General features: G+C 39.1%; 1 protein-coding gene across 4 annotated transcripts in view; it reads right to left on the bottom strand.

The window, feature by feature from the left end:
• Nucleotides 1–23,202, bottom strand: part of LOC146583229 (furin-1-like) — an 84,363-nt gene that overhangs the window by 19,048 nt on the left and 42,113 nt on the right. For all 4 annotated transcript variants that reach the window (XM_085268691.1, XM_085268717.1, XM_085268700.1 and 1 more), the window contains exons 3-7: nucleotides 22,372–22,470; nucleotides 13,610–13,705; nucleotides 11,567–11,695; nucleotides 11,285–11,361; nucleotides 4,305–4,393 (exon numbers count right to left, since the gene is read on the bottom strand). In XM_085268691.1, coding sequence (XP_085124817.1) covers nucleotides 4,305–4,393; nucleotides 11,285–11,361; nucleotides 11,567–11,695; nucleotides 13,610–13,705; nucleotides 22,372–22,470 — 490 coding nt within the window. The remainder of the gene's footprint in view (nucleotides 1–4,304; nucleotides 4,394–11,284; nucleotides 11,362–11,566; nucleotides 11,696–13,609; nucleotides 13,706–22,371; nucleotides 22,471–23,202) is intronic.

A 23,202-nucleotide genomic window follows, 5' to 3' on the forward strand; every position in this document is an offset into this window, starting at 1 on the left:
TGATAGCAAGAATATGCTGTGCCAGTGACAAAACACATAATGCAGGATGGCTATGTAGAGTAGGTGTTTGTCCAGTCCAATTATTTTTTTCAGACACTCGTCTCGCAATGAAACAAGTGTTCTTCCACAAGAAAAGTGACAGGGGTGGGGGAATCCAAGGCACTTTAATAACAAACTAATTTGCTGCTCCGATTACAGGTCAGGTTACTTCATGTTGTTATATATGGCTATAAGTAACAAAGCAGCTGCTCTTTGAAATTCTCCAAAAGCTCCAAACTGCTACTAGCGTTTCCATGGCAGCATACATTTTTGTGAGAGGAATGTGTAGGTCGACGAGGAGACTCAAGCATTTCCTCTAGCTGTCCAAAATCCTGAATCACAATCTCCCCAAGATAGAGAGGCTAAGAGCCATACTACAGGTTCAATACAGTTCTAGAGCAGATTCCACATTCCAGCCTCTGAATCTTATTAATTATTTGCATTTCTGTCAATAATCTTTTTAAAGTGTTTAAAAAATAAACGAACAAATAAAACAACTGATTGTAATGTCCAAGTGCCACACATTGGAGGAAACAAAAAGCGGCAGTGAATTATTAGCTCATCCGTCTCACCATCCCCCACAGAGAAACAGGTTTAAAAAAAATAAAAATAAAAAATTGGTGAAGACCCATTAGGTGATAATTGTGTGCAGCTTTGATTAAATTCTGGCCAACACTGTTGGAGGAGTTTCAATTCTTGTGAACTGTGAACAAACCGACACCTCTATGTGCCATATGCTGACCAGCCTGAAGGAACGATGAGCTCATCCTGCAGCGGCTGTGGCCCAAGAGCCTTAATGTTGGTGGTTCAATCCCATCCTGCTCTAGTATGCATGTCAAAGTATCTTAGAACATGATACTGAACCCCGGATGCATCTATCAAAGTGTAATTGTCTGAGTCTATTTACCATAAACCCAAAGAAGTGAAACATTTCAGAGAAGATTTAAAGAGTTTGAGGTGGTGACCCTCCTAATGTTGTCAAAGCTACTGTATCAGCTTCTACTTTTGTCAGAACTGGGACTTTTCTAATTAATTGTGAGGATTATTTGTTTCTTTACCCCAGTTAATCTTAAGAATGCTGAAGTCAGTCAATCAATCTAATTTAAAAACAACCATAAAAGTACCTCACAGGAGAGGATTCTGGCTAAACAATGGGCTTCAGTTCTGCAGGTGATAAGATGGCAGGTGATCTTGTGCAGGGAAAAAAAAAAAAGAAAAGAAAAGACGACAAAAACAAAAACAAAAAAAACCCAACAACTTTGCACTGCTGCACCGCTACCTACCAGCTTATGCTACTGGAATAATGACAGCATGAACAATAAATGGGTTTCCCTCGCTTGTTTCTGATGTTTGACGAACACATTTCCTTCCATTTCTTTAGAGCTATTGAAGAATCTGCACAATCTGGACTCATGTTACTGTGTTGTAATATGTCAGGCAAATTTTTGGCAAATGTCTGTACCCTGTAATAAGAAAATAAAGTGTTATTCTTTGTGAAAAGTGGATGAATACTTTAAGTTTTTTTTTTCCCTTTAGTCATTTGTGAATGGTGGTTTTGGTTGGACTTTACTGATCGAAAAGAGCCTTAAGTGTAGATAAAGAACACAGTAGTCAAACTTTATAACAGCTGGAAGTAGGCAGAAGGATATTGAGATAAGCAGAGACATAGTGAGCTAGAGCGTGTACTTAGATTAAAAAAAAAAAAAGCTCCTACAGCATGTGCAGTCCTTAAAAAAGGACTAAACATCATTAGGTTGCATCCTGGAGTCATCAGACCACCACAACACTGACAAAACAATATGTTTTCTGCACTAAAACAAGCATTAAGCCATTATCCTCATCATCATCATCATCATCATAAGATAAGATAAGATAACTCTTTATTGTCATTGCACAGTCATACATAGTACAGTAGTACAATGAAATTGGAAAAAACTGTCCTACGTCGGCACTACATATAACACAACACGACACGATATGACACATCACAACGTAACAAACAACACACAGTATATTAACTTAGTATAAAAAAGAAGAATAAGTGTATGTGTATTGCACACTGTTATTATTGCACATTAATTATTATTGCACCTTGTTATAAATATAAATATTATTGTTATCGTTTTAAACATTGTTACCTCCCCCTAAAAAGTCCAGGGAGGTATCCAGTCAGGTCAGCTATTTACATTGATCAGGGCTATTGCCCTGTTGTAAAAGCTGTCCTTGAGTCTATTTGTTCGGGACCTCAGCAGCCTGAACCTCCTGCCAGACGGCAGCAGCTTAAACACCTTAAACATCATCATCAACACAGCACACATGTAGTGGCAATAGCTCCACAGCAACTTCTTTTCAAACCGCCCATTTGATGTGGCTGGAATTTTAGCATGTGAGAAAAAAAATGTAATTACACTTTCTTTTTTTTTTTTTAAAGATGAAATAATTGATATTCAAGATGTACAAATCGAATCTGATATTTGTTATAATGTCAAAAAGCTACTGAAGTTTCTTTTGAAGGATGGGAAGAGAAACGATAAAACTGCTCTCTCCCTCTAGGCAGAAGCAAAACAACCCATCGGGGTGCAAAATCCTTTTTAGAACAAACAAATTAATATTTCAAAATATTTTGCCACGCTCTCCACTTTTGTATATTCTCATAAATGAGCAGGCTCTGACTGCTGCTCCGCATCTTCATCATTTAAAGATAAAACTAACAGTGGTACACAGCACACTCCGACCCCTAAGGCCAAACACCCGCATATGATTATTCATCTGTGAGGAGTTGCACCTTGACACTTTAACTGCTAGCTCACTGAAACCGTTTATTAACAAGGAAACCCATTAAGAGTGCAAAATAAGCATTTAAGAAAAAAAAAAAAAACAAGAGAACAAGATGATCACGGGCATTAGCACCGAGACTAGGGTTTTCATTATTAGGAAACTCGTTAATAGGTTAATTAAACGATCAAACAAACATCTAAAATGGTTTAAAATAATAAAAATATGACTTTTTAAGTGATGGAAATATTTATCTTGTGATACAAGTGAGAAAAGAATCTTTGAGAAGCTGCAACCAGGAAATTGTTTTGTTTTATTTCATAAAAAGAAATAAGAGAAATACTTTAAGAAAATTGTTTTCTATCAACAGATTTGTTTTGGGTCAATCTGCCACATAAATTTTGCATTAGTAGTTTGCCTTGTTGATGAAAATGGAAAATATATCTGTAAAACAAAGAACAACGAGGCAAACCAGAAACAACGAAGTACAAATATGCATTTGGGATTTATTTCATTGGACTTGCTTTCTTAAATTAAAAAAGACAACGAGTGAAGATGAAAGCCAGCAACAGCCTGCATGTGCACAGTGATGGACACAGACACGAGGTGATGGCATTTCTTTGGCTAGAGTGACACAGTCAATTTGTGGTTGCATCACTTGAAAACAGCAGGAGCTGAAATTACAGCAGGGTGCCAACGAGACCCTGCCAAACGTGTAGAACAGCAATCTGACTTCTGGCTGTCTGGGACTTGGCTTAAAAAACAGAAGACAAAAAACCTAAAGCAGGATTTGCTTTTGACCAACTAAAGATTGCAGATTCACATTTATGCTGAATTAGTTAAAACCTTGAGGAGTCCCTTCATTTCTTCTGAGACACCATCAGCACAACAAGGTGCCTGTAAATATTCAGAGTTTGCAATTTATTGCGCTGATGTCTGTCAGCAAAATTACACCACAAAAAGCTTAATTTCAAGCATCTATGTGGAGAGCTGGACTAAGGGGCCAATACAAATCTTACAAATGTAAGGCAGGGCACTGACCTTGGCTAAGGACTGTCACAAAATGTTAAAGAGATAATTTAACTAATAATTTTATGGGTTTGGGGATTGAACAGTTTGCCTGAAGAGAACACCTGAAGTATAAAAGCCATTTTTATTTATGTGTAGCGTGTATACAAACTGTTATGGCTAATGGAGATTCAATAAAAGCTATATGATTGTGTCAGTTCAGTGCATTTCAGCACTGCTACTCCATGCAAAACCATTACACTTACAACACACTGGCAATCCACATAACAACTGTGGTGATGTTCAAAGAGATTCAGTGGCATGCTGTGCCTGGGAAATGGGCTGAAAATAACACAGGCACAGCAGAACAAGTATTTCACCTCATTCTGGCAGTCAGAGGAAAAAAAAGGAAGAAAAAAATAAGACCTGAGATGAAACTGAGTTTTGCCTCTGTGAGATTGAATCAATCATCCACACCATACCTCCGATCTTTGCGTTGTAAGCCACACCAACGCCACAGATCCCATTGCTGGCAACTGCCGCCACTTCTCCTGCGCATCGGGTCCCATGCCTTAAAAGAAAGAATGAGAACGTCAGACAAACTGCTTATCTTAATGTTACTTGCCTAATGACAGCATTTTGCTGTATATATAAACACACACACGGCAGGTTGTGCACTTGTCTAACAAAAAGTTACTTGTGAAATACTCAACTTCATCTTTCATTGTGGTTAAGCTGCAGACTGAGACAAAACACACCCACACTCTTTGGCCTTGATTGTTTAAACAATCTGAATTCAACCATTAAAGAAAAAAATGTTTATGACTGAAAACCACTGTGCATTACCATGTCCTTGTAGAAAAAGTAAACCTTAGGAAGCCTAAAGCCTGAAACGGTCAAGTGAAAGAAAAAAATAAATGGCCATATAACACTAGTGGCAAGAAACTGAGAATCACATCTGCTGTTATCAAAACGCCTATTTCATCAAGTTTGAACTTCTCTAGCAAGATAAGCTGCAAGCAGATACAAAAAGCAGATACAGAAGGGCTTGGGAACATATTCCAGTCAAGTGCATTCCCATCGCCTGCCAGATGGACATGCACTCTTAATGCCCTCTAAACCATGGCGCAATCCCCATTGGATTGCAGCCATTCCTAGACAGGAATGCTGGATTCATCAGGAAACAACAGATACAGTGGACCTTCACTACTGAAGGAACTATCTAGGCCAGCAGGCTTTCATTGAGGCACTCCGGGTAACCTGCCAAACCACAAACCAAATAATCAAAACACCCTATCAGCAGTGAACAGCCTTCCCTGATAAAATGGGCTGCATCTGATGTAAGAACATGGTCTGAGGGTAGACTAGGGCTGTTTGATATAACGATATATATTGGATGACGATATAAAAACGACTATGGTTTCATTTTACGCTATCATTTGTTTCGTGGTGTCGCAAAATAAACTGTTTACGGCAATATTTTTTCATCGTTTTGATGGTCACTGTAGTGGCTATATTAATTTCTTAAAGTTCTCTCTTCCTCATATTTAATATAACCACACTACAGACAGACAAGCGCCTGTTTCTATGGGTTGTCGTTAGCAACAACGACGGTAACACCGTCGCATGTCCGCTTGTTTATTTTCCACATAAACCTTTCACAATAAAGCTCACGTTCCTGTTGAGAATTTTCAAAATAAACTGAATCACGTGAAAAAGTGTGCAGAGTATTGACGGATGAGAAGCAAAAAAAGAGTCGTCAAGTGCTAAAAAAAGAAACCTTAGACTCAAACGTTAGAACAGGCTTTCCCCGCAGCACGCCGTGTAATAAATACTCAAAGAAAACGGTGGCCGTTACAACCTAGGTCTAAAAAAAAAAAAAAAAAAAAAAAGTATAGTTTCATGCATCAATTAAAACACTGGACTCCAGGTACATGACGCGCAGCTGGAAACACTTCACCTACCCGAGATTCACAGAATTTACAGAAAATATAAAAACTTTTGTGATTTATATCGTTATCAGGACGATATCTGTTTTATATCGGGATACGAGATTTTGGTCATATCGCACAGCCCTAGGGTAGACGGCTACTCAAGTCATAAGTAGTTCTAAATGAGCATTAAATAGATAAGAGGGCAAAGGTTAATGTTAATGCAAGAGGCAACAAAAGTGCCACGTCTCTTAAAGGCCTCTGTTACCACTGAGCTGGTAGCAGAGGCCCAGTTGGATAATAAAAAACATCTTTACAGACACCAAGTTAAACACTCACACACGCATGCACACGTCATCTGGATTTTCCAGTGAACTTTATCACAGCAATCCCAGCAGTGTGTGTTTGTTGACTTTGGAGTCTTAGATCCTACAGCATCCGTGTTTTTGATGAGAAAACTGATGATAAAGAACAGCTCAGGTGTCCGCGATGGGATCCCAGGCATGCACAGGCCTATCCCTCCTGAAGTGTTCCTCTAATACATGCATTAAAGTCAATTACATGCTAGGCTGTTCATGGGATACAAATGATTCACAGAGAGCCCTGGGCTTCTGAACCTGATTATACAAGAATGACTTGCGTAATCAGGGTTTTGGGAATCATTTTCCTGTAAGAAATGAAATGGATACACAAAGATATCTCTTTGCTCCTCCTACTCGTTGCTAAGGTCAGTAGAAAAGGGGGGGAGAGAAAGAGAGAAGGGTGCATCTTTGGGCCAAATTGGGCAAAGAAGCTTACTCCCTTACTCAAATGAAATTTTACTACCGTATCAGCTTTTTAGGTTGTGAGGGCAACACATCCACAAAACCTCCTCTCTCTGCAGAGACAGTACAGTGTTCTAAAACTGGTGCAGCGCCCGTTCACATTGTCCCTGTTTAGAGGGGGACCAGTGCACTTTGCAGCACAACTGAGTTATTGCAGTCATTTATCATGGGGGGGAAATGGGATATGTCAGCAAATACACAGCTGATTTGAGTTTTCAACATTTACCTGCAATGATCCAACAGCATTAGTCTTTGACTGCGATCCAGAAATGACATTATTTAGATTGATTTTATATGCACAGGCTTTAATACTTGCCCTGCATGTGTGCTGCTATAGTAAACAACAAGCAGCCAGAGTGTTTATAAGAAGTACAGCGTGCAAAAACTCACACATAAATACTGTGTGAGTTTTGAAAGGAGGACAGCTATAAGCTCATACGTGTCTCTCACTGCATGCAAGCTCAAACACAAGTGAAGCGAGCTTTAGCTGCAGAGCTTGTGCCTATCGAGCGGACCACAATAGTTAATCGGTCCCAAACTCCACTTTCACTAGCTGCTTGCCGTTAAATAACCACTGTGGTGATAAAACAGATGGTGGGACAGCTGATAGTTACTAAAGATAGCATTCCTCAACATCTTCACATCAGGTGGTAATAAGTTTGTCTCAATGACTGTTCGCAGTTTAGACTGAGCCCTATTCAATGAGCTGTTGTGATCACGCTGCTAACACTCCCTATCGACAGTGGCCTACTGAGGATGTCGTGATCAAAAGTTTTTCTTGTGAAAGAATAACAGAAATCAACTTTTAGCCCAAAATAAGACTTCACTTCCTTGGGTGTGAAGCAGATTGGATGAATGGTGGTGAGGAGAGGGGAAAAAAGGAAAAAAGGAATAAGAGGGAAGCCTTTATAATAATATCAAATAGAACCCCGGTGAAAGATTTTAATAGTTTATTGCCCAAAATCTCCAAATGCAGATTGATTCCATATCTAATTAGAAACTATGACTCTGAGTTCATCTGTCAACAGCATAATCATTCACAAAGATTAGCCTCGGAGAGCTTCCAGTCCTAATAATGAGAGCGAGACGTGATTGAAGGAATGAATGCTGGCTCACTGACTGTCCTCATTTCTACCGTTTCGAGTTCCTGAGAAGACATCACATTAAAGCAAACCTGGACTGAACCTCGTGCTCAGGGTTCCGGCAGGAGGCTAAAGAGCTGACAGCACAGTGCTGGAGATCTTCACATGAAGTACTCCAGAGAAACCACTCAGACATTGTCAGCAGGAACAAAGAGCTGACTGACAAGACTGTTCAATCAGTTGTTAACAAGTCCCAGAGATTAATTATCACGGCTGTAATATCGTCCTGATAAATTCCCTGACACTGAAAGGCTCTCAGATAATATGAAACAGTCTTCTAAACTCTCAGTTGCACACACTTCTTAAACTGATCATGCTACATTTACACAGGACAAAACTTGTTTGCCTTGTTTCTGTGTCCTTCCTCCGAAATACATTTCCCATTCTGATGTAGTTTGGCAAGTGCGTCAGAAAGCCCTTATGATATGGAATACAGTACAAAGAAAACAGAAATAAAAGCACCGTTATCCATCATCATGTGGACAATTAAATCTGATTTCTGTATACATTAATGTCATTAAATGCCTCCCACTTTACCAACTTTACTTTTTGACTGGTGGGTTTATAGCTATGCTGCTTAAATTAGCAATTACAATCATTAGCAGTTACAGTATGAAAACATTCTCCTAAATAAATAAATAAATAAATAAATGAATGAATAAAGACCTTTAATTATCATTCTCTGCTGAGCTGCCATAAAATCTCCCTTTTCCTGGAAAAGGAAAAAAAAAACAAAAAAAAAACAAAAAAAAAAAACCTCCATAGAAACGCTGAAACACCTTTTGTATGTGATACACTGTTCAATAACTGGATTCTTTGTTTCTAACAAAAAAATGATGGTGAACAAAGAGCAGTTTCAACAAAGCTCTGTTCCGATTACAGCAGGAACAAGCCCTATGGCAGACTCGAGGCACAAGGACTGACTTGGGTTACAGCAACTACAGCTGGCTGCAGGCCCAAGGCCAACACACAATCAGTATTCAGACCCACAGCTGGCAGAACAATCAGCTTTGTCTAAAACCTAAACTGCTTCACTCAGACATGATATTGTCATCCTCAAACTCGAGGAATACTCGCTGGCTGGTCTCTGAACAACCACCTTCTCTGTTCATTCTTTAGTCTATTGATGGTTTACCAGTTAACAAACAATCAGACCCACAGGTCAAAGTGTCTGCTTATGTTTGCAGAGGAAAGTGAAGTAAGGAATGTGAGGTAAATTGTCCTGAGAGATCAACGTAAGGTCTGGAAAAGTATTCACAAGGTTACTGTTAGCAGGCGTTTTATCCATTGCTGTGCAGTGAATTCTTTTGAGGTCACATGTTTAGTCAGTCCTGTGTACGGATACAGATGGGCTATTAACAAAGCATTCATATCAACTTGTGTCATACATGAAGCACACTTTCACCCAACAAAAAGCCTAAATTCAGTTTAGTTAAGCTTGAGTCATAAACAGTAAGATAGTAGCAGCAAGATTTGTGGTGGAGATTCTGTGAAAGGCTCGTAGCTGCCGAGAATTTAAGGATCTCTCAGCTGGTTGGTCACACTCTACTGAAAACCAATGTGTCAGTTAGTTATTGGCTTTTGCTCTCAGTCACTCTCCCCGTGGCTACTGTACATGTCTGCTCCAGTTTGTAGCAGCTACCTAAGGCAAGGCAGTGCTGTTGCAGTGCTTTTTATTCAAAAACACACCAGTCTGGGATCGAGTGCCAACTGGACACCCTGTGTCCCCTATCACAATTTTCTTCCATATGAATTATATATAAAGTTCAAGGAAATTCCCTGCTGCATGTTTATTAAGTTAATGAATAATTCTGCTAAATTACTGAGATTCCAACTATTGAGCAAAATAATCATGACTATGGTTTTTGTGCTACAGCAGCACTAAAAGCTCACAGGCTCAAATTTATTTATTTTTTTAAGTATCCCTGTAGACTGTCAGTTTAACATTAATCAAGAAATGCAGATTTGGAAACCGTTCCGATAGAACTGAGAGAAACCTTGGAAAAAGAAACCTCTAGATCACATGGTGTTTTAGATAAACATGACGGTGAATGGTCCTTATTGCTGCTTGTATGCTGCGAGAGAAAGACTGCCTTATGTAGGTGAACAGAGTTGAGCTTTCTGCAGGGAACAGACACTTACAGTTTAACACAACGTTACGCAGTTTCATGCCTGCCCACAGGCTGTTTCCACATGCATCTGCACCAACCTCACAGTAGAGCAAGGATAACAGGCAAACACACATCGTGCAGACACAGACACACACAGACACACTCAATTGTTCCAGCAATAAGACAGACACAGGGAGCTGGGTGGCAGGAGATAAGGGCCGAGGTGAGCGAGGGTTGGAAAGAGGTGCAACCAAAAATGAAGTAAACATCAATAGTAAGTGTCTTAGCTGGGCTCTGGGCCACTACGAGCAGCTAGAAGAGCTTAAGCGTGCCTTGGCATAGATTTTGGATATATGGAGCCGCACCAGAGGGATGTTTTTCCACATTCTTTCACAAGAAAATCTTGATGTCGCTGTTAAAAACACTTAACTGAGCTAAATCAGAAAGCATGGCACATACTGTTTGCATTGTCTCACCGTTCCAAGCGTTTGCTGATAACTGTTTGTGTTTCTGCTTTAAATTATGGTGAACTATGTTTCATTTGAAAGCAATTAACTACTACAATCAGCCCCAAACCCCTGTATGTTCGACAAAGCCTTTAAGGTGCTGATTCAGCATTAGCATAGTTTCAATATGTTTGGGCCATGCTGCCACTCTGATTGTATCCCTCTGGCCTCCATACTGATGGTGCCTGCTCCAGGGCCCTGTTGCGTTTTCATCCATGCCCAAGTATAATCTTCTCACCAGTAATCATGGTGAGCCTCAAGTTAAAAAAGCCTCTCAGGCCAGTGGCCCACAAGCAGCAGATTACAGCAAATCAGAAATTAAACCCAGAAAGAAGGCAGGCACTGAGAATGAAGAGAAGCAAGCAGAGACCCTCCAGAGCTAAGAGCTTTGCTGTTTCATTAATGCTGATGAACTTAATTCAATCAATTCTCTGCAAGACGTCACTGTGATGGTAAACAACTCCTAATGCCATCTGCAGATGCCACTGCAAGAAAGTAGTTTTCTTCGCACACTACCTTAATCCTTCTGCAGATTTATCTGGGCTAAAGAAACGCTCGACTTTTAAAGGCCAAATCAATTCAGAGACTTATGTTGTGGATATGACAGGAGTAAGGTTTACTTTAGAAGGCAGCGGCACATTTTCGGAAATATCAAATATCATAAATACCAAAAAGCGAGAGAGGGGGGAAAAATAAAGAAGCTGTTTAATAAAACAAAACCTACAGCCTTTTACATTTAATTGTATCTGCCCTCAGAATTTATGCCTCCAGGCTTAGCAGAGGATGGGAAACAGCTGCAGACTTATCTAGATTTCAGTTGTGAGCTATTACACAGGGAGGTGGACAAATTAATAAACAAGTTCAGTTTTATCTTGACAAAGAAGAACAAGAGGGTGGTTTCAGGGAAGGCCAAGAGTAAATTAAGTTCTTATCCGAGTAGAGTTTTACCTGTTGTCATTAAGCTGTGTGTATCGAGGCTGGGGATCTGGATCACCATCGTTCACATCGTAGCTGGCATCCGGGTCCTTAGAAAGGACAGATTGTTTACTGACATTTTTATGAACTTAAAAAGCATGTAAGTGTTAGAAACGTTACTACAGAAAAATAAAAGCACGGCACCACTGCAGAATTAATTTGAAAATCCTTAGAATAGCCCTCTATTGTAATTGTACAAGTAGAATGGAAAAAAAACAAAACCTTAGCAGGTGCTACTCAGGAAGTGCTACTCACATAGTTCTGCATCAGGTCAGGATGGTTCTTCTCGATTCCATCATCCAAGATTGACACCACCACACCTTTGCCTGTGTAGCCCAACTGCCATGCAACTTTAGCATTCAAGTCATGGCGGTTGCTGTTGTACTGAGGGGCAGAGAGCAATGAAATACACAGAATTTAGCCATGAGAAAAATATCAGTGGGATGACAATCAGTTTTAACCAGATGTGAAAAGGACACCTTTAATAAAAACAAATTAATAAAATAAGAGCAATTTAACATGTTTAGGTGAAGGCTGAGCTTTTTGCAAAGTTGTTTTTTTTTTTTAAACCATGTTTTATTAATACCTGGTAAGCCAGAGATATAGTGAAGTGGAAAATAGCAATGATCATTCAGTATGCTTTTTGATGGGCTTTCAACATTCAGCTTGACCTTTGGTCAAAAGCCACGTCTTGCTTTCAACTACTTCAAAGCCCTTTTTATTTTCAAAGTGCATCATTAAAATATAATGTGTCTAGTGTAGCGTTTACTGCATTTTCCTCTTAAATTTCAAGCCCTTGTGAGTGCAGTATACCAGACAGAATTATTTTTATTCCTCAAGCTTGTACTGCCATTGACACCTTTAAACCATCGACAGGAAAATAAATTAAAACGTAAACGCTGCGATCTGCAATGCTGATTCAGACTGGAAAGGTCTTTTGTGGCTGACACACTTGCTGAATAATAAATCTGAGAGGCATGTCCAAGGTTTCACTTTGGATATTGTTCACCAAATCTTTCCCATCTCTCTTAATTTTAGAATATTTCGAGCAAATGTAGAGCTGAGCATGAGATCTGCCCATGATTTATCAATTGTACAAAAATGAGTCTAATCGGACTTTTTTCCCTCCTTGATAAATATAAGCATTATTAAATATTCATTGTAACAGCAGATGCTGGAAACCCTGCCAACAGACCCACGCACACCCTCCTGTGGTCAGTCTGGTTCAGTTTTAATGAGAATCAGACTTATTTAGTGCATTGAGAGAAGAGCAGCACATTACTGATGCTCACGACCTCTTTGGACAATTGAGTATCACCAATATTATTCAAATCCACCCAATGCATTTTGCATAATGACAACCATTTACTTATTTTCTTCATTTTATTTCTGCAAGGCTGAAACAGACAGAAGTATAATCCTCTTCTGTGCTCTCCAGTGGATTAGCTGGACAAAAGGAATGATTAGAATCATTAGCTGCAGCCCTCGAAAGACACTAAAAGCACTCCCCCAACTTTCACATAAAACATATCTACATGTATCACAGACAGGTTTTTACTAAACAGTTCAACTCTTAAATGCTGTGAACTTGGCACATTTACTTATCAAAGTGCCACTAAATGTTCAAGCACAGTGGAGAACAGAGTGCGTTAAAGGGAAGACATTTTGAACAAGTGGTGAAACAAGCGTGCTTTGCATCACCATGAATAATCTTCTGCCTCAAGCAACCTCACAGTAATTGCAGGAAGAGTGAGGCTGAACAGAAAATCTCCAGAGTTGTTACTGCTGCTTTTAACAGGCCAGTGTATCAGTGGCATTCTTCAAGTCGAATGTGAAAATCAATCGACTGAAAACAAGCGCACTTCGAGATGAATCACCCCTCTCTCACTCCGCTTTTTGCTCCTTGTTGCTGTGCCGTTTATGGACCAAAGTAAACCATCAATTTCAAGAAACATGCCATTCAGAGCTGAGGGGAGCTCGGTGTGCGAAAGTATGCTATTGTTAAAGCTGAGTCCTTTAGGTAAAGTCACACTAGAGTGTCTTGTTCTACAAACAAGCCAGACAAACAGCACCCTCCCCGAAAACACACACAAAAAGTATATTGGATTCATACAGGTTTATTTTCAGACCCTGAGGAAATATCACAGCTCTAAATGTAATTACCTATATTGACTTTAGACAGATAAAAAGCTCTACTAGGTTGCAGCACAGAATTCTTATTTATTATTTATTTATTATTTTTCAAAGACAGACAGAAAAAGAAAAGGAAAAAACCCATGGCCTCTTGTTTATACTTACCAGATACCACTGGTCTCTGAACTTGGGATCTAAAGGCTCTTCAAAAACATCCCTCTTTTTCCTCTGTTTTACCACCTGTTGCTCTGCCCAGGTCACCTAAACAGAGAAAGGACACATTAAGAGTTTAACAATGGTGATTCTTGAAAAATAAAATAAAAAACATTTTAACCACACTCAGAAAACAGTACAAGAAATTTAAATGAACTGGCCACGAGTGTCACCATGTCACATAAATTAATAGAGAGTCCTCAGCAGGACAACAGCAGACATGGTGAGATTAGAGGCACAGGAGCACTATGGACTCCTCACTAATGAGACTCAATGAATTCCAGAGCAGCTCAGGACTAATTAAAAATTTCTGTCTCACTTTGCTTGTGGGTGCACCTAGACAAGTATGCAAACCAACAACAGACAAACGGAGGCAGATTTTGAGCCAACGCCAAACAGAACAGTAACCAAGTCTGCACTGGGTTTTCAAAACATGGGAGCTCTATCAGGAATTGTTGACAGAAGCAGAATACAGTGAATATAAGCCTGCCTTTTTACACCCTCTGCAGAATTGTTCTTGCTGTACTGCAAAACGGCTGGTTACACGGGAACAGGAGAGGGGGAAAAATGTGTCAGAGGAGGAAGACAGAGAAGTGCCTGCTGCAAGGACGAGCACCTGATTTGAAGGACGACTAAATCGCAGCACACCCCTCTCCCCGCCTCTACAGATCACTAGAGACACAAGGCTGAGAGAAGCAAGAAGTAAATGAAGGTCACTTCAACAGCTACACTGAAGCAATGCCAGTTCAAAAAGTGACAAAAGGGAGGTATTTCACTTAAGGTATGTACGTGAGGTCAATCTATTCAAGCGGAAATGTTAACATCCAGATTCATCCGGGGTCAACGGGGGTGAAGTGTTACTGTGGCAGTTTACACCAGACTGAAAATAAGCACGCATATTTATTACAAAAAAAAAAAAAAAAAAAAAAAAATGTTACCATACACAGAAAAATAAATGTCTACGCTTACTTCCTTTCCATTTTCAATTCTCTTGAAGTGAGATCAAGGTGGTGCAACATCTCAGACTAAAAGGTTACCATGATTCTCTCTCTCCAAGACTGTTATTTATATCTTAACAGCAAATGTCATGTTCTACACAGAGACAACATAATAAAGTATATTAAATATTGCTTCTCAGCACTGAATCAAATTCTATCAAATCTAAAAAAAAAGAAGCCAATCAAACGAACCATTCATTTTGCAAGACTCACACAGCAGGTTATGTCCAGGGCAGCTGTGGCTCAGGGGGTCGAGGGGATTGTCTGCAAACTGGAGGGTTGGTAGTTCTGAATGTTAAAGTATCCTCAGGCAAGATACTGAACCTTGAGTTGCCCAGATGCATCCAAAGAACTTAGACATAGAAAAAAACCCAAAACAAAACTAACAAACTGTACTTTTTAGTGGCCCCCATTTGGCCACCCCTATGTAAAAATTCAGGAGCCATCCCTGCCTGTATCATGTGTGCTATTTGCTAACACTTGATGCTGATCTCTCAATCCAAGCTATGTAGAGTTAGCAGCTTTGTAAAGTCCACCTGACAACCATCTCTTCTCTCTCTCACAACAAAGAGCCAACATTTAGTTTTGCCCTGAGAGAGAAGTAGTACTAGAAGTTGCCTATTGATATGAGCTATTGGCTAATGCTTGTAATTTGACTTAGTAGCAGTTAGTAGATATTTGGTTTTATACCGTTTTTGACCTTAGGTTAGAGAACTGTCTTGCTTTTGTTTTTTGTGTTAGTCTAGTGTTGGGTTGGTTTGAAGCCTTAAAAAAAAAAAAAAAAAAAAAAAAAAAAAGATGTCTAGAAGCAAATAAACTGCTCATCTCTAGGCAGGAGATTTAACAAGTACCCTAATTACTCCAAAAAGGGCAGATAACAGTACAGTTTAGAGAAATAAAGCCAGCTGATGATATGCAATGTCTCTCAGTCACTCTAATATTGGCTTCCTAAGGAAAAGGGCACAACTGACAAAAAAGGATGTCTACAGTGAGTTGTACATCGTGACCAATTTGTAATTTTCAGTCATAAAAAAAAAAAAATGACATTTTCTCCTGCGTCATCACGTGGTTCTATGTGACTTTCCCTTCTTCGTTTTCTGCAATGTTTTTATCACACCTTAATCTTGGTTTCACACCTATGCAGGGTCGGTGGTTGTTGTGCAACATTTCCACAATGATTCTCTTCAAACAGATCAAGATTCTTGGAAGACAGAAAATGTTTGCAAAGTCTGATGCAACACAGGAAATTCTAAAATTTGCAACAGAGGATTTTCACTATAAACATGGTGTGTGGAGTGTATACTACTAGATCTAATCTCATCAATTAATGCAAGTCATAGTTCAAGTGTATGCCTTTGGTGCCCTTGAAAGCTATTCACATACACAAAACCATGCAAAAGTAATATCTGGCATGCCAGAGAAGGCATGCCACCTTTATCACACTCTATACATTAAAACCAATATAAAATTAATGATCCTTTTAGGGTCTTTTTCATCTTTGCATGACTAAAAGAAAACACTATGTTTGATACAAACAGCAGCCACTGCAGTTTAGAAATCAGTACTTGTCCCATTAGCTGTTAAGTTTGGTTAAAACACAGGGTTAATCTTTCCTATGTTAGTCATAATAGATGACTGCCAAGTCATACACACTCGACTTCCAGCAAACATGCAGAATAGCTTCCCTGCAGTCGTTACAGTTCCTGCTCCTTTCAGCTTCAGGCATCTCAGTGACACCAGTTATTTCCAGCTAATTTGTGCAGTCAGTCATCTTAATGTCACACACAGTTCTTGGAAATGTCCATCAAACTGAACAAAGACATAATTTTCCACTAATTAATGTATTAGAGAGGAGTACTTTAGTTCTAGTCACAAGGAACTGACAGCAGAGATTAGTGGCCCAGGCGTGTCCATAAACTATGCACGCAATGAGGATGCAGAGTTTTAGAAATGCATCTCCCCGCTGACACCTTACATTATTTACCAATCATTTTTAATAGCGTGTCTTTTCTATAAATTGAGCATCTCCATACTTAAGTAAACAGTGAACAGAAATGGTGTAAGTTATATACTTTTTCAAAACCAAACTTGGAACAGATTCCTACTTTTTCCTGGAGTGTAGCAAGCATTTCCACTTTCTACCTTTTAAAAAGAGTCTTTTGAAAACCTTCAATAGTCTGTGACAGAACACAAAGTATCTATGAAGTTGTCAAATGGGCACTTTTATTAAAAGCAGGCTTTGAAAATTAAAAACTGTCTATCTCATACGCCCAGACCGGCCAACGCACAACTAATGTTTACAAACAGACTGCCTTGGCTCATGTTTAGGTGGAGAGTCCTATCTCTGCAACACATAGGCTCCCCACCCTTCCCATCTTACCCAACCACTGCTTTGCCCTTCATTATACAAACACAGTATCCTCCCACAGGGACCAAGTTGGAGCCTCAAATGAGGAATCATTCCTGTAAAGGAATACAGTAGAGTGCCATTCGTATCACACCTCAGTCACAATGTCATTTATGTTTACAGAGCTGTTATTATTCTTGACATAAAAAGCCTCAACCAGCCAAACCTATTACAGCAAATCCAGCTTACAGTGCTCTGTGTATGCGCGCATCTTCTTTTTCTTCATTTCATTATTTTGTTGAATAGAAGTAAACTTCCCAAACAAACCAAAAGGAAAAGCACAGACGGCATAAAACGGGAAAGCTGAAGTCGTGGAGGTAGTAGATAGACCCAAGCTTTAAATCTTGAACAGACCCTATTAACAGTGCTCTCAGCTCCGTCGTCATTCTATGAGATCTGGCATAGGTCCAGGTGCTTTTGTAAGTAATTAGATGCTCTTCAAAGAGAGTTTACTGAGCCTTTTGTTCAGGCTTCATCTCAATCAGTTTAAAAGCTGCAGAGGGCCTTGCTAAGATTTAAAATTCCTTTTATTTGAAGCATTTCTGCAATATTTTATGGAAAAACACTTGGGCTGATGCAAATGCAAGTCTGACCTGCCGGTTTTCAAGCTCTAATCAAACTATTCATTACAGGAAAGTTTAAAATGTGTAGCAATACTAATACGTTTGCAAGTTAATGATAATTGTGCAAAGCTCTACTGATAAAATAAACTCATGAATACTAATCTGACCATCGTGAACTAGACTGGAGGACATGAAACTGTAAGGCTCCACTTTCTCTGAGTTGCTGTGGGGGAAAAAAGGATTCAAAAACAGGAAATGGAACACCAGCGTTAAAGGAAATCCCAAAGAGGGAGGTGGACCACTTCTAACATGTACGCAAACAAACCCAGCAGAAGTTGTTCTACTCCCAGTGTGCACCTGTACTGCAGAGATGCAGTGTGTGGCCAGAGATACTTCACGGCAGATTTCATTTCATTTCTTCCGAGGCAGGAGTAGTTTTGATGCACATAATGATTCTGCAGATGCACCTGTCGAGATTACGGTAGCGGGCATTAAATTTCGAGGTTTACAGAATAGACAGGACACAATTTAAATGCAAATACATTTATATCGTTTCCAGAGAAAATAAAAAAAAAAGCTCCTCTTTGCTTTCATACAACTTACGAGGACAGGAACAGTGTTGAGAAGCTGGAGCCAGATTATAAAAGTAGTATTATTCACAGTTATGTATCATGTTTTTTTAGTCAGTTTTTTTCAGTGAAACCCAGTGCACACAGATCACTGTGATCCAGTGTCAGGGAGAAAAAACAAACAAACAAACAAAAACCCATCAGCGTTTAAATGAATAGAATAAAATATATGAAAGTATAATATTATATTCTATATAATATTATAGTTTTTTTCCTTTTCTGCATAATTTAGAATCCACTGCAATCAGCTGGAAGTTATGATTCAACTCTTGATTCCTGCATGTGATTCGGTCTGAAAGTCACCCTAAACTCTCCTGTCACAAAAACAGAAGGTCATTTCCAGCTCCTTCAAAGATTACACAACAACGGGGCAAAAAAATTAACATAAAATACTATAGGAAACCCACTGAGCTGAGCTTAGAGCTGTAATAATTGCTTAATTAATGGATCAAAGGATTATCTCAGGAGGTAAAATGGGTCGCTCATTAATTACAGGGTTGGTGGTTCAGTTCCGGCTCCCTTTTTATGCACCCCTCAGGCCAGACACTGAAACTGGCTTCGGATGGTCACCCCAGCATGTCGCACAATAACCTGCTGCTTTAGCTACATGTGAAGTTGAGGCATGTCATATATCTATAATCCAAATTGATTGGTACACTAGTTGATGTTTGCATTTATGCTTATGAGGTCAGTAATTTAGCAACTTTAGTAGTTAGCAGATACAGACAAAAAGAAAGTTTACTACAAAGCTGCCATGTTTGACGAGTTTTTGTATTTATTTATTTTTTTTATATTGATTTGGTTTTAAGTAGAGATGGCACGATACCACTTTTTAATGTCCGATACCGATATCATAAATTTGGATATCTGCAGATATCGATATGAATCCGATATAGCGCATTTAGCAATCAATAAAACAGTTTTTTATAAATATCTTGCTGCATTTTGTATAAGTTCATACTCGAGTTTTAAAAAAAACAAGAGATTGAAGCTATTCTGTTATACCTGTATGCAAAAAATACACTCTACCCAAAACATTTTATAGTTCAGCAACACTGATCAATCTAATAAATTTAAACCTACACCGTCCTCCCTATTCTGGTATTTTAAAGAGTACTTAGTGGAAATATTAAGCAACCTAACTAATAGGGTTGCCAACTCCCAGCAAAAATATTAGGGAACCACCCCCGCCCTTAATGGATGTATCCATCCATCCATTCGCTTCCGCTTATCCTTTTCAGGGTCGCTGGAGCCTATCCCAGCTGTCATAGGGCGAGAGGCGGGGTAGACCCTGGACAGGTCGCCAGTTTGTCGCAGGGCTAACAATGGATGTAATCAACTTTAATTTAATGCAAGTGTAAAACAAATGCACAGAAATCAATTATTTTTCTACAATATTTAAATAGATTCAACATCTCAGGAAAAAGTACTATAGCTTACTAGGGTGTATATTAGACTTATTAGTTACTATATACAATAATGGATTTTTATACATTTAATCAGTTGGCCACTTTTGTTGTAAGATTCAGATAATTATTTATTTATTAAGTTTTTAAATGACATAAAGAAAAATATTTATTTGTGCCCCCCTTTCTCTGTTAATGCCCAAACTGGCCCCCGACAAAACTTTGCTAGACCCGCCCCTGCACAGTTACCAGCCGTCAGCTATGTAGAAAAGGATCCTGCTGTTATTTGTCTCTCAGAAACAGTTCATAACTTCCCTTCAACTCATTCATGTCACCTAAAAGGTAAACCTGTTTCTCCATCACCTGTTCAGCTCTGATGATTCAGTAAGGACATCTCCTGGTTTCATCTTCATGTTTCCCTCTCATATCCAAACCGATGTCATGACCAGCAGCTTTTACAGCTGTGGCTCCAGCAAACATCAGCTGATACTAGAAAGTAATATTAAATACATTCTAACAGCTTATCAAGCTTAAACATGCTGCTGTTGTTTATACGCTGTTCTACTCTTTCTGGTGCAAAATGGGTGATAAAATGGGTGATAAACGTCTCTTGTTTGTGATAAACAAACAAGAGACGGGACTTGCGGCAGAAGAGCCGATCAGCTGATCATTGATCAGTTTCATGTTTGAAGTAATAACAGGAGAGGAAGGAGGAGTGAATGAGAGAAGTAGATGCAACTGCACAGCAAAGACAGAATAACTCCAGCTTTGTGTCTTAATTCTAGCTGAAGTACGGGACAAATCGCTTCCTTTTCACCTCAATATGGAACTCCAATGGCCAGTCTAGCTGTGGCTCAATATATCAGTTGTTAAGCTTAACGTGGAAATACTATGCAAACATTCAGGGATGAACTTACACACTTGCTTTACTTCTCTGGGACCGTTTTCGCCAAGATGAATTGCCGCGGTTAGGAAGCATGTAGCGAGGCTCCAAATGCTCCAACAGACCGCCAACAGCCGCTCTATCACGTGACACTTACTGCTCCGATGCACCGATCTGGGATACGCCAAGTAACGTGTTTTGTGAGGTGATTTTGTGATACTTCGGATCAGATTACATTTTTTATTTCTCTCCGATATCCGATCCAGTAATTTAGGTCAGTATCGGACTGATACGTAATATCGGATTGGTCCATCTCTAGTTTTAAGTGTCTATTTTCAAAATGAACGATTTTCTTTTATTTAGAAGCATTAAAAACAATCCTTCAAACATTCTCTTTCTCACTTGCTTTCCCACAGCCATGAATGCTAATTTCACACCCTTCCCTTTGTCCCTTCCAGTGGGGGGTAGGACACTGACTCATTTTCACACTAACCTCAAACTCCTACAAAAAAAGCAAGAAAACACAGACATGTGAATTTACAAATTACATCAGTTAAGGAGGAGGAAGAATCAGGTCGATAGAGAAGTGCATGTTCACCTTCCAAGCCCTTGAGTAAATGAGGGAGGAAAAAAAAAAAGGGGGGGGGGGGGAGGAGGAGGAGAGGAAATTGTTTGGACTGACAAACCAGAACCAGAATAAAGATCTTACATTTTTTTTAAGTTAGATTATTATTACAATGCCAAACAATAAAAACAGAATGACTTTAATATTGAACATATGGTAATAAAATGCAAGAAAATCTGCCTGCACAACATAATGGGGTTGTCATCCGTTTTATCAACCTAATTGTTCAATATGTTAAACACGTTTCTTCCCCATTATCCCAGCCCATGTACACTGAACAGCTACTTTATTTGGTACACAGTGGTTTGCCTACGGAACTGCTTTAATTCTTCATAGCATCGTTTCAACAAGGTTGCTGGAAACGTTTCTGAGGTTAGACAAAATCAATGTGCAAAACCAACCGAAATTGACACCAAAGCACAGTTTGTTCACGCCAGCAGATGTGATTCTCTTTCGGTTGTGTGGGAAAATCCCAGCCTTTCTGAAATAGTCAGACTGGCCTGACTGACACCAACAATGATCCAAAAGTCACTTAAATGAATTTTCTCCCTCATTATGACGCTCAGTTTAACCTTTGTCTTGATCGTACCGACATGACTAAATGCACCGAGTTGTTGCCATTGGACTTTCTGATTAGGTATTTGTATGAACAAGCAGTTGAAGAGATGTACCTAACAAAATGGTTGGTGAGCCCACACAAGGCACTAATCTTATTAAAAAACAAACAAACAAAAGCACCAGTGCCATTATTTAGGTTTGTGTATGGAAATAAAACTAGTGTAATATTTGTGTTTGTCTTAAAAGCATTTGTTTATCTGTTTATGTTCTTATGAACTTAGCAAGAGTTTATGTTCCCCCATTTCTGACATTTTAGATGACAACCCACAGCAAATGATTTTAAGAGATGGCTTTATATTTGAAAATAAATAAATAAATAAATTTAAAAAAAAAAAACTACATCCAAAGTAGGATTTATAAGCTTTAAAAGGAGCCCAGAGAGTGCGGTTTACTAGGTCAAACACAATTCTAAAGCCCGATTCACTACAAAGTTCTTCCAAAATGCCAAAAAATAAACCCCAACACTGCAAAAATCCATCACACAAAGAGCGCTCTAGCATAAAGCAGCAGTTTCAACACTTCACACCAGAAACCAACAGACTTCCTTTGCATGCATGACTTTAGCACCAAAAACAAATGTCTTACCTTGGGATCGTTTAGTAGACGGACGTGCGTCCCCCTGTGATCCGACAGTGATCTCTTCACCACTGTGCGATGCCGAAAGTGATAATAATCGCCAAATACCTGCAGAGATGAGGAGATATGATCCATTATCACATCAGAGCCATTTAAGTCTCTCTGTAGTCTGATAACAGCTCTTCATATGATAATAGGTTCAATAAAGTATGAAATCACTGTAGTCTCTATCCTTTCATATTCTCGACCAATAAATCAATATTTTCAGGAAGATCACAACTGTGTGTACAGAGCCAGTGCAAAGTCAGGCAACACGCAGCTGGCAGTTAATTTATAAAATACACAGGTATTGGTATGACCTTCAGACCAGTTATAGAAATATTTCATAAATATAAACATATGCTCATATAAAGAGTACACATGGTTACATAAAATTCTTAAAGAAAAATGCAACATAACAGATGATTTAAAAAAAAAAAAAAAAAAAAAAAAATACATGTTTCTATTTACTACAGTCCATCTATAAACCCATTTTGGCCTGGCTTATCTCTCCCATCTTTGCAACCATTTCTCTCCACATTTTGCAGCACCTAATTAGGCTAATGGGCTGCCAGCAATGCATGACACGATGTACTCGCATTGTTTGTGTAAACCTACCAAACCCCACTCATGGTACCACAAACTTGACTTACACATTACTCATTGGGAAATCCTATACGTGACCCATATTACTCTGTAATCAGTCCATTAATACAGTATGAACCTAGGTTATTAATATTGAGCAGCAGCACACTTGGGAGAACAAGTTGTCTAAGCAAATGAAAAACACTTCACATCACA

The sequence above is a fragment of the Mchenga conophoros genome, linkage group LG1, assembly GCF_057382185.1.
Source record: "Mchenga conophoros isolate Kocher_MC1m ecotype Shallow Benthic linkage group LG1, M_conophoros_male_GT1.1, whole genome shotgun sequence".
In the NCBI taxonomy this organism is placed as follows: domain Eukaryota; kingdom Metazoa; phylum Chordata; class Actinopteri; order Cichliformes; family Cichlidae; genus Mchenga; species Mchenga conophoros.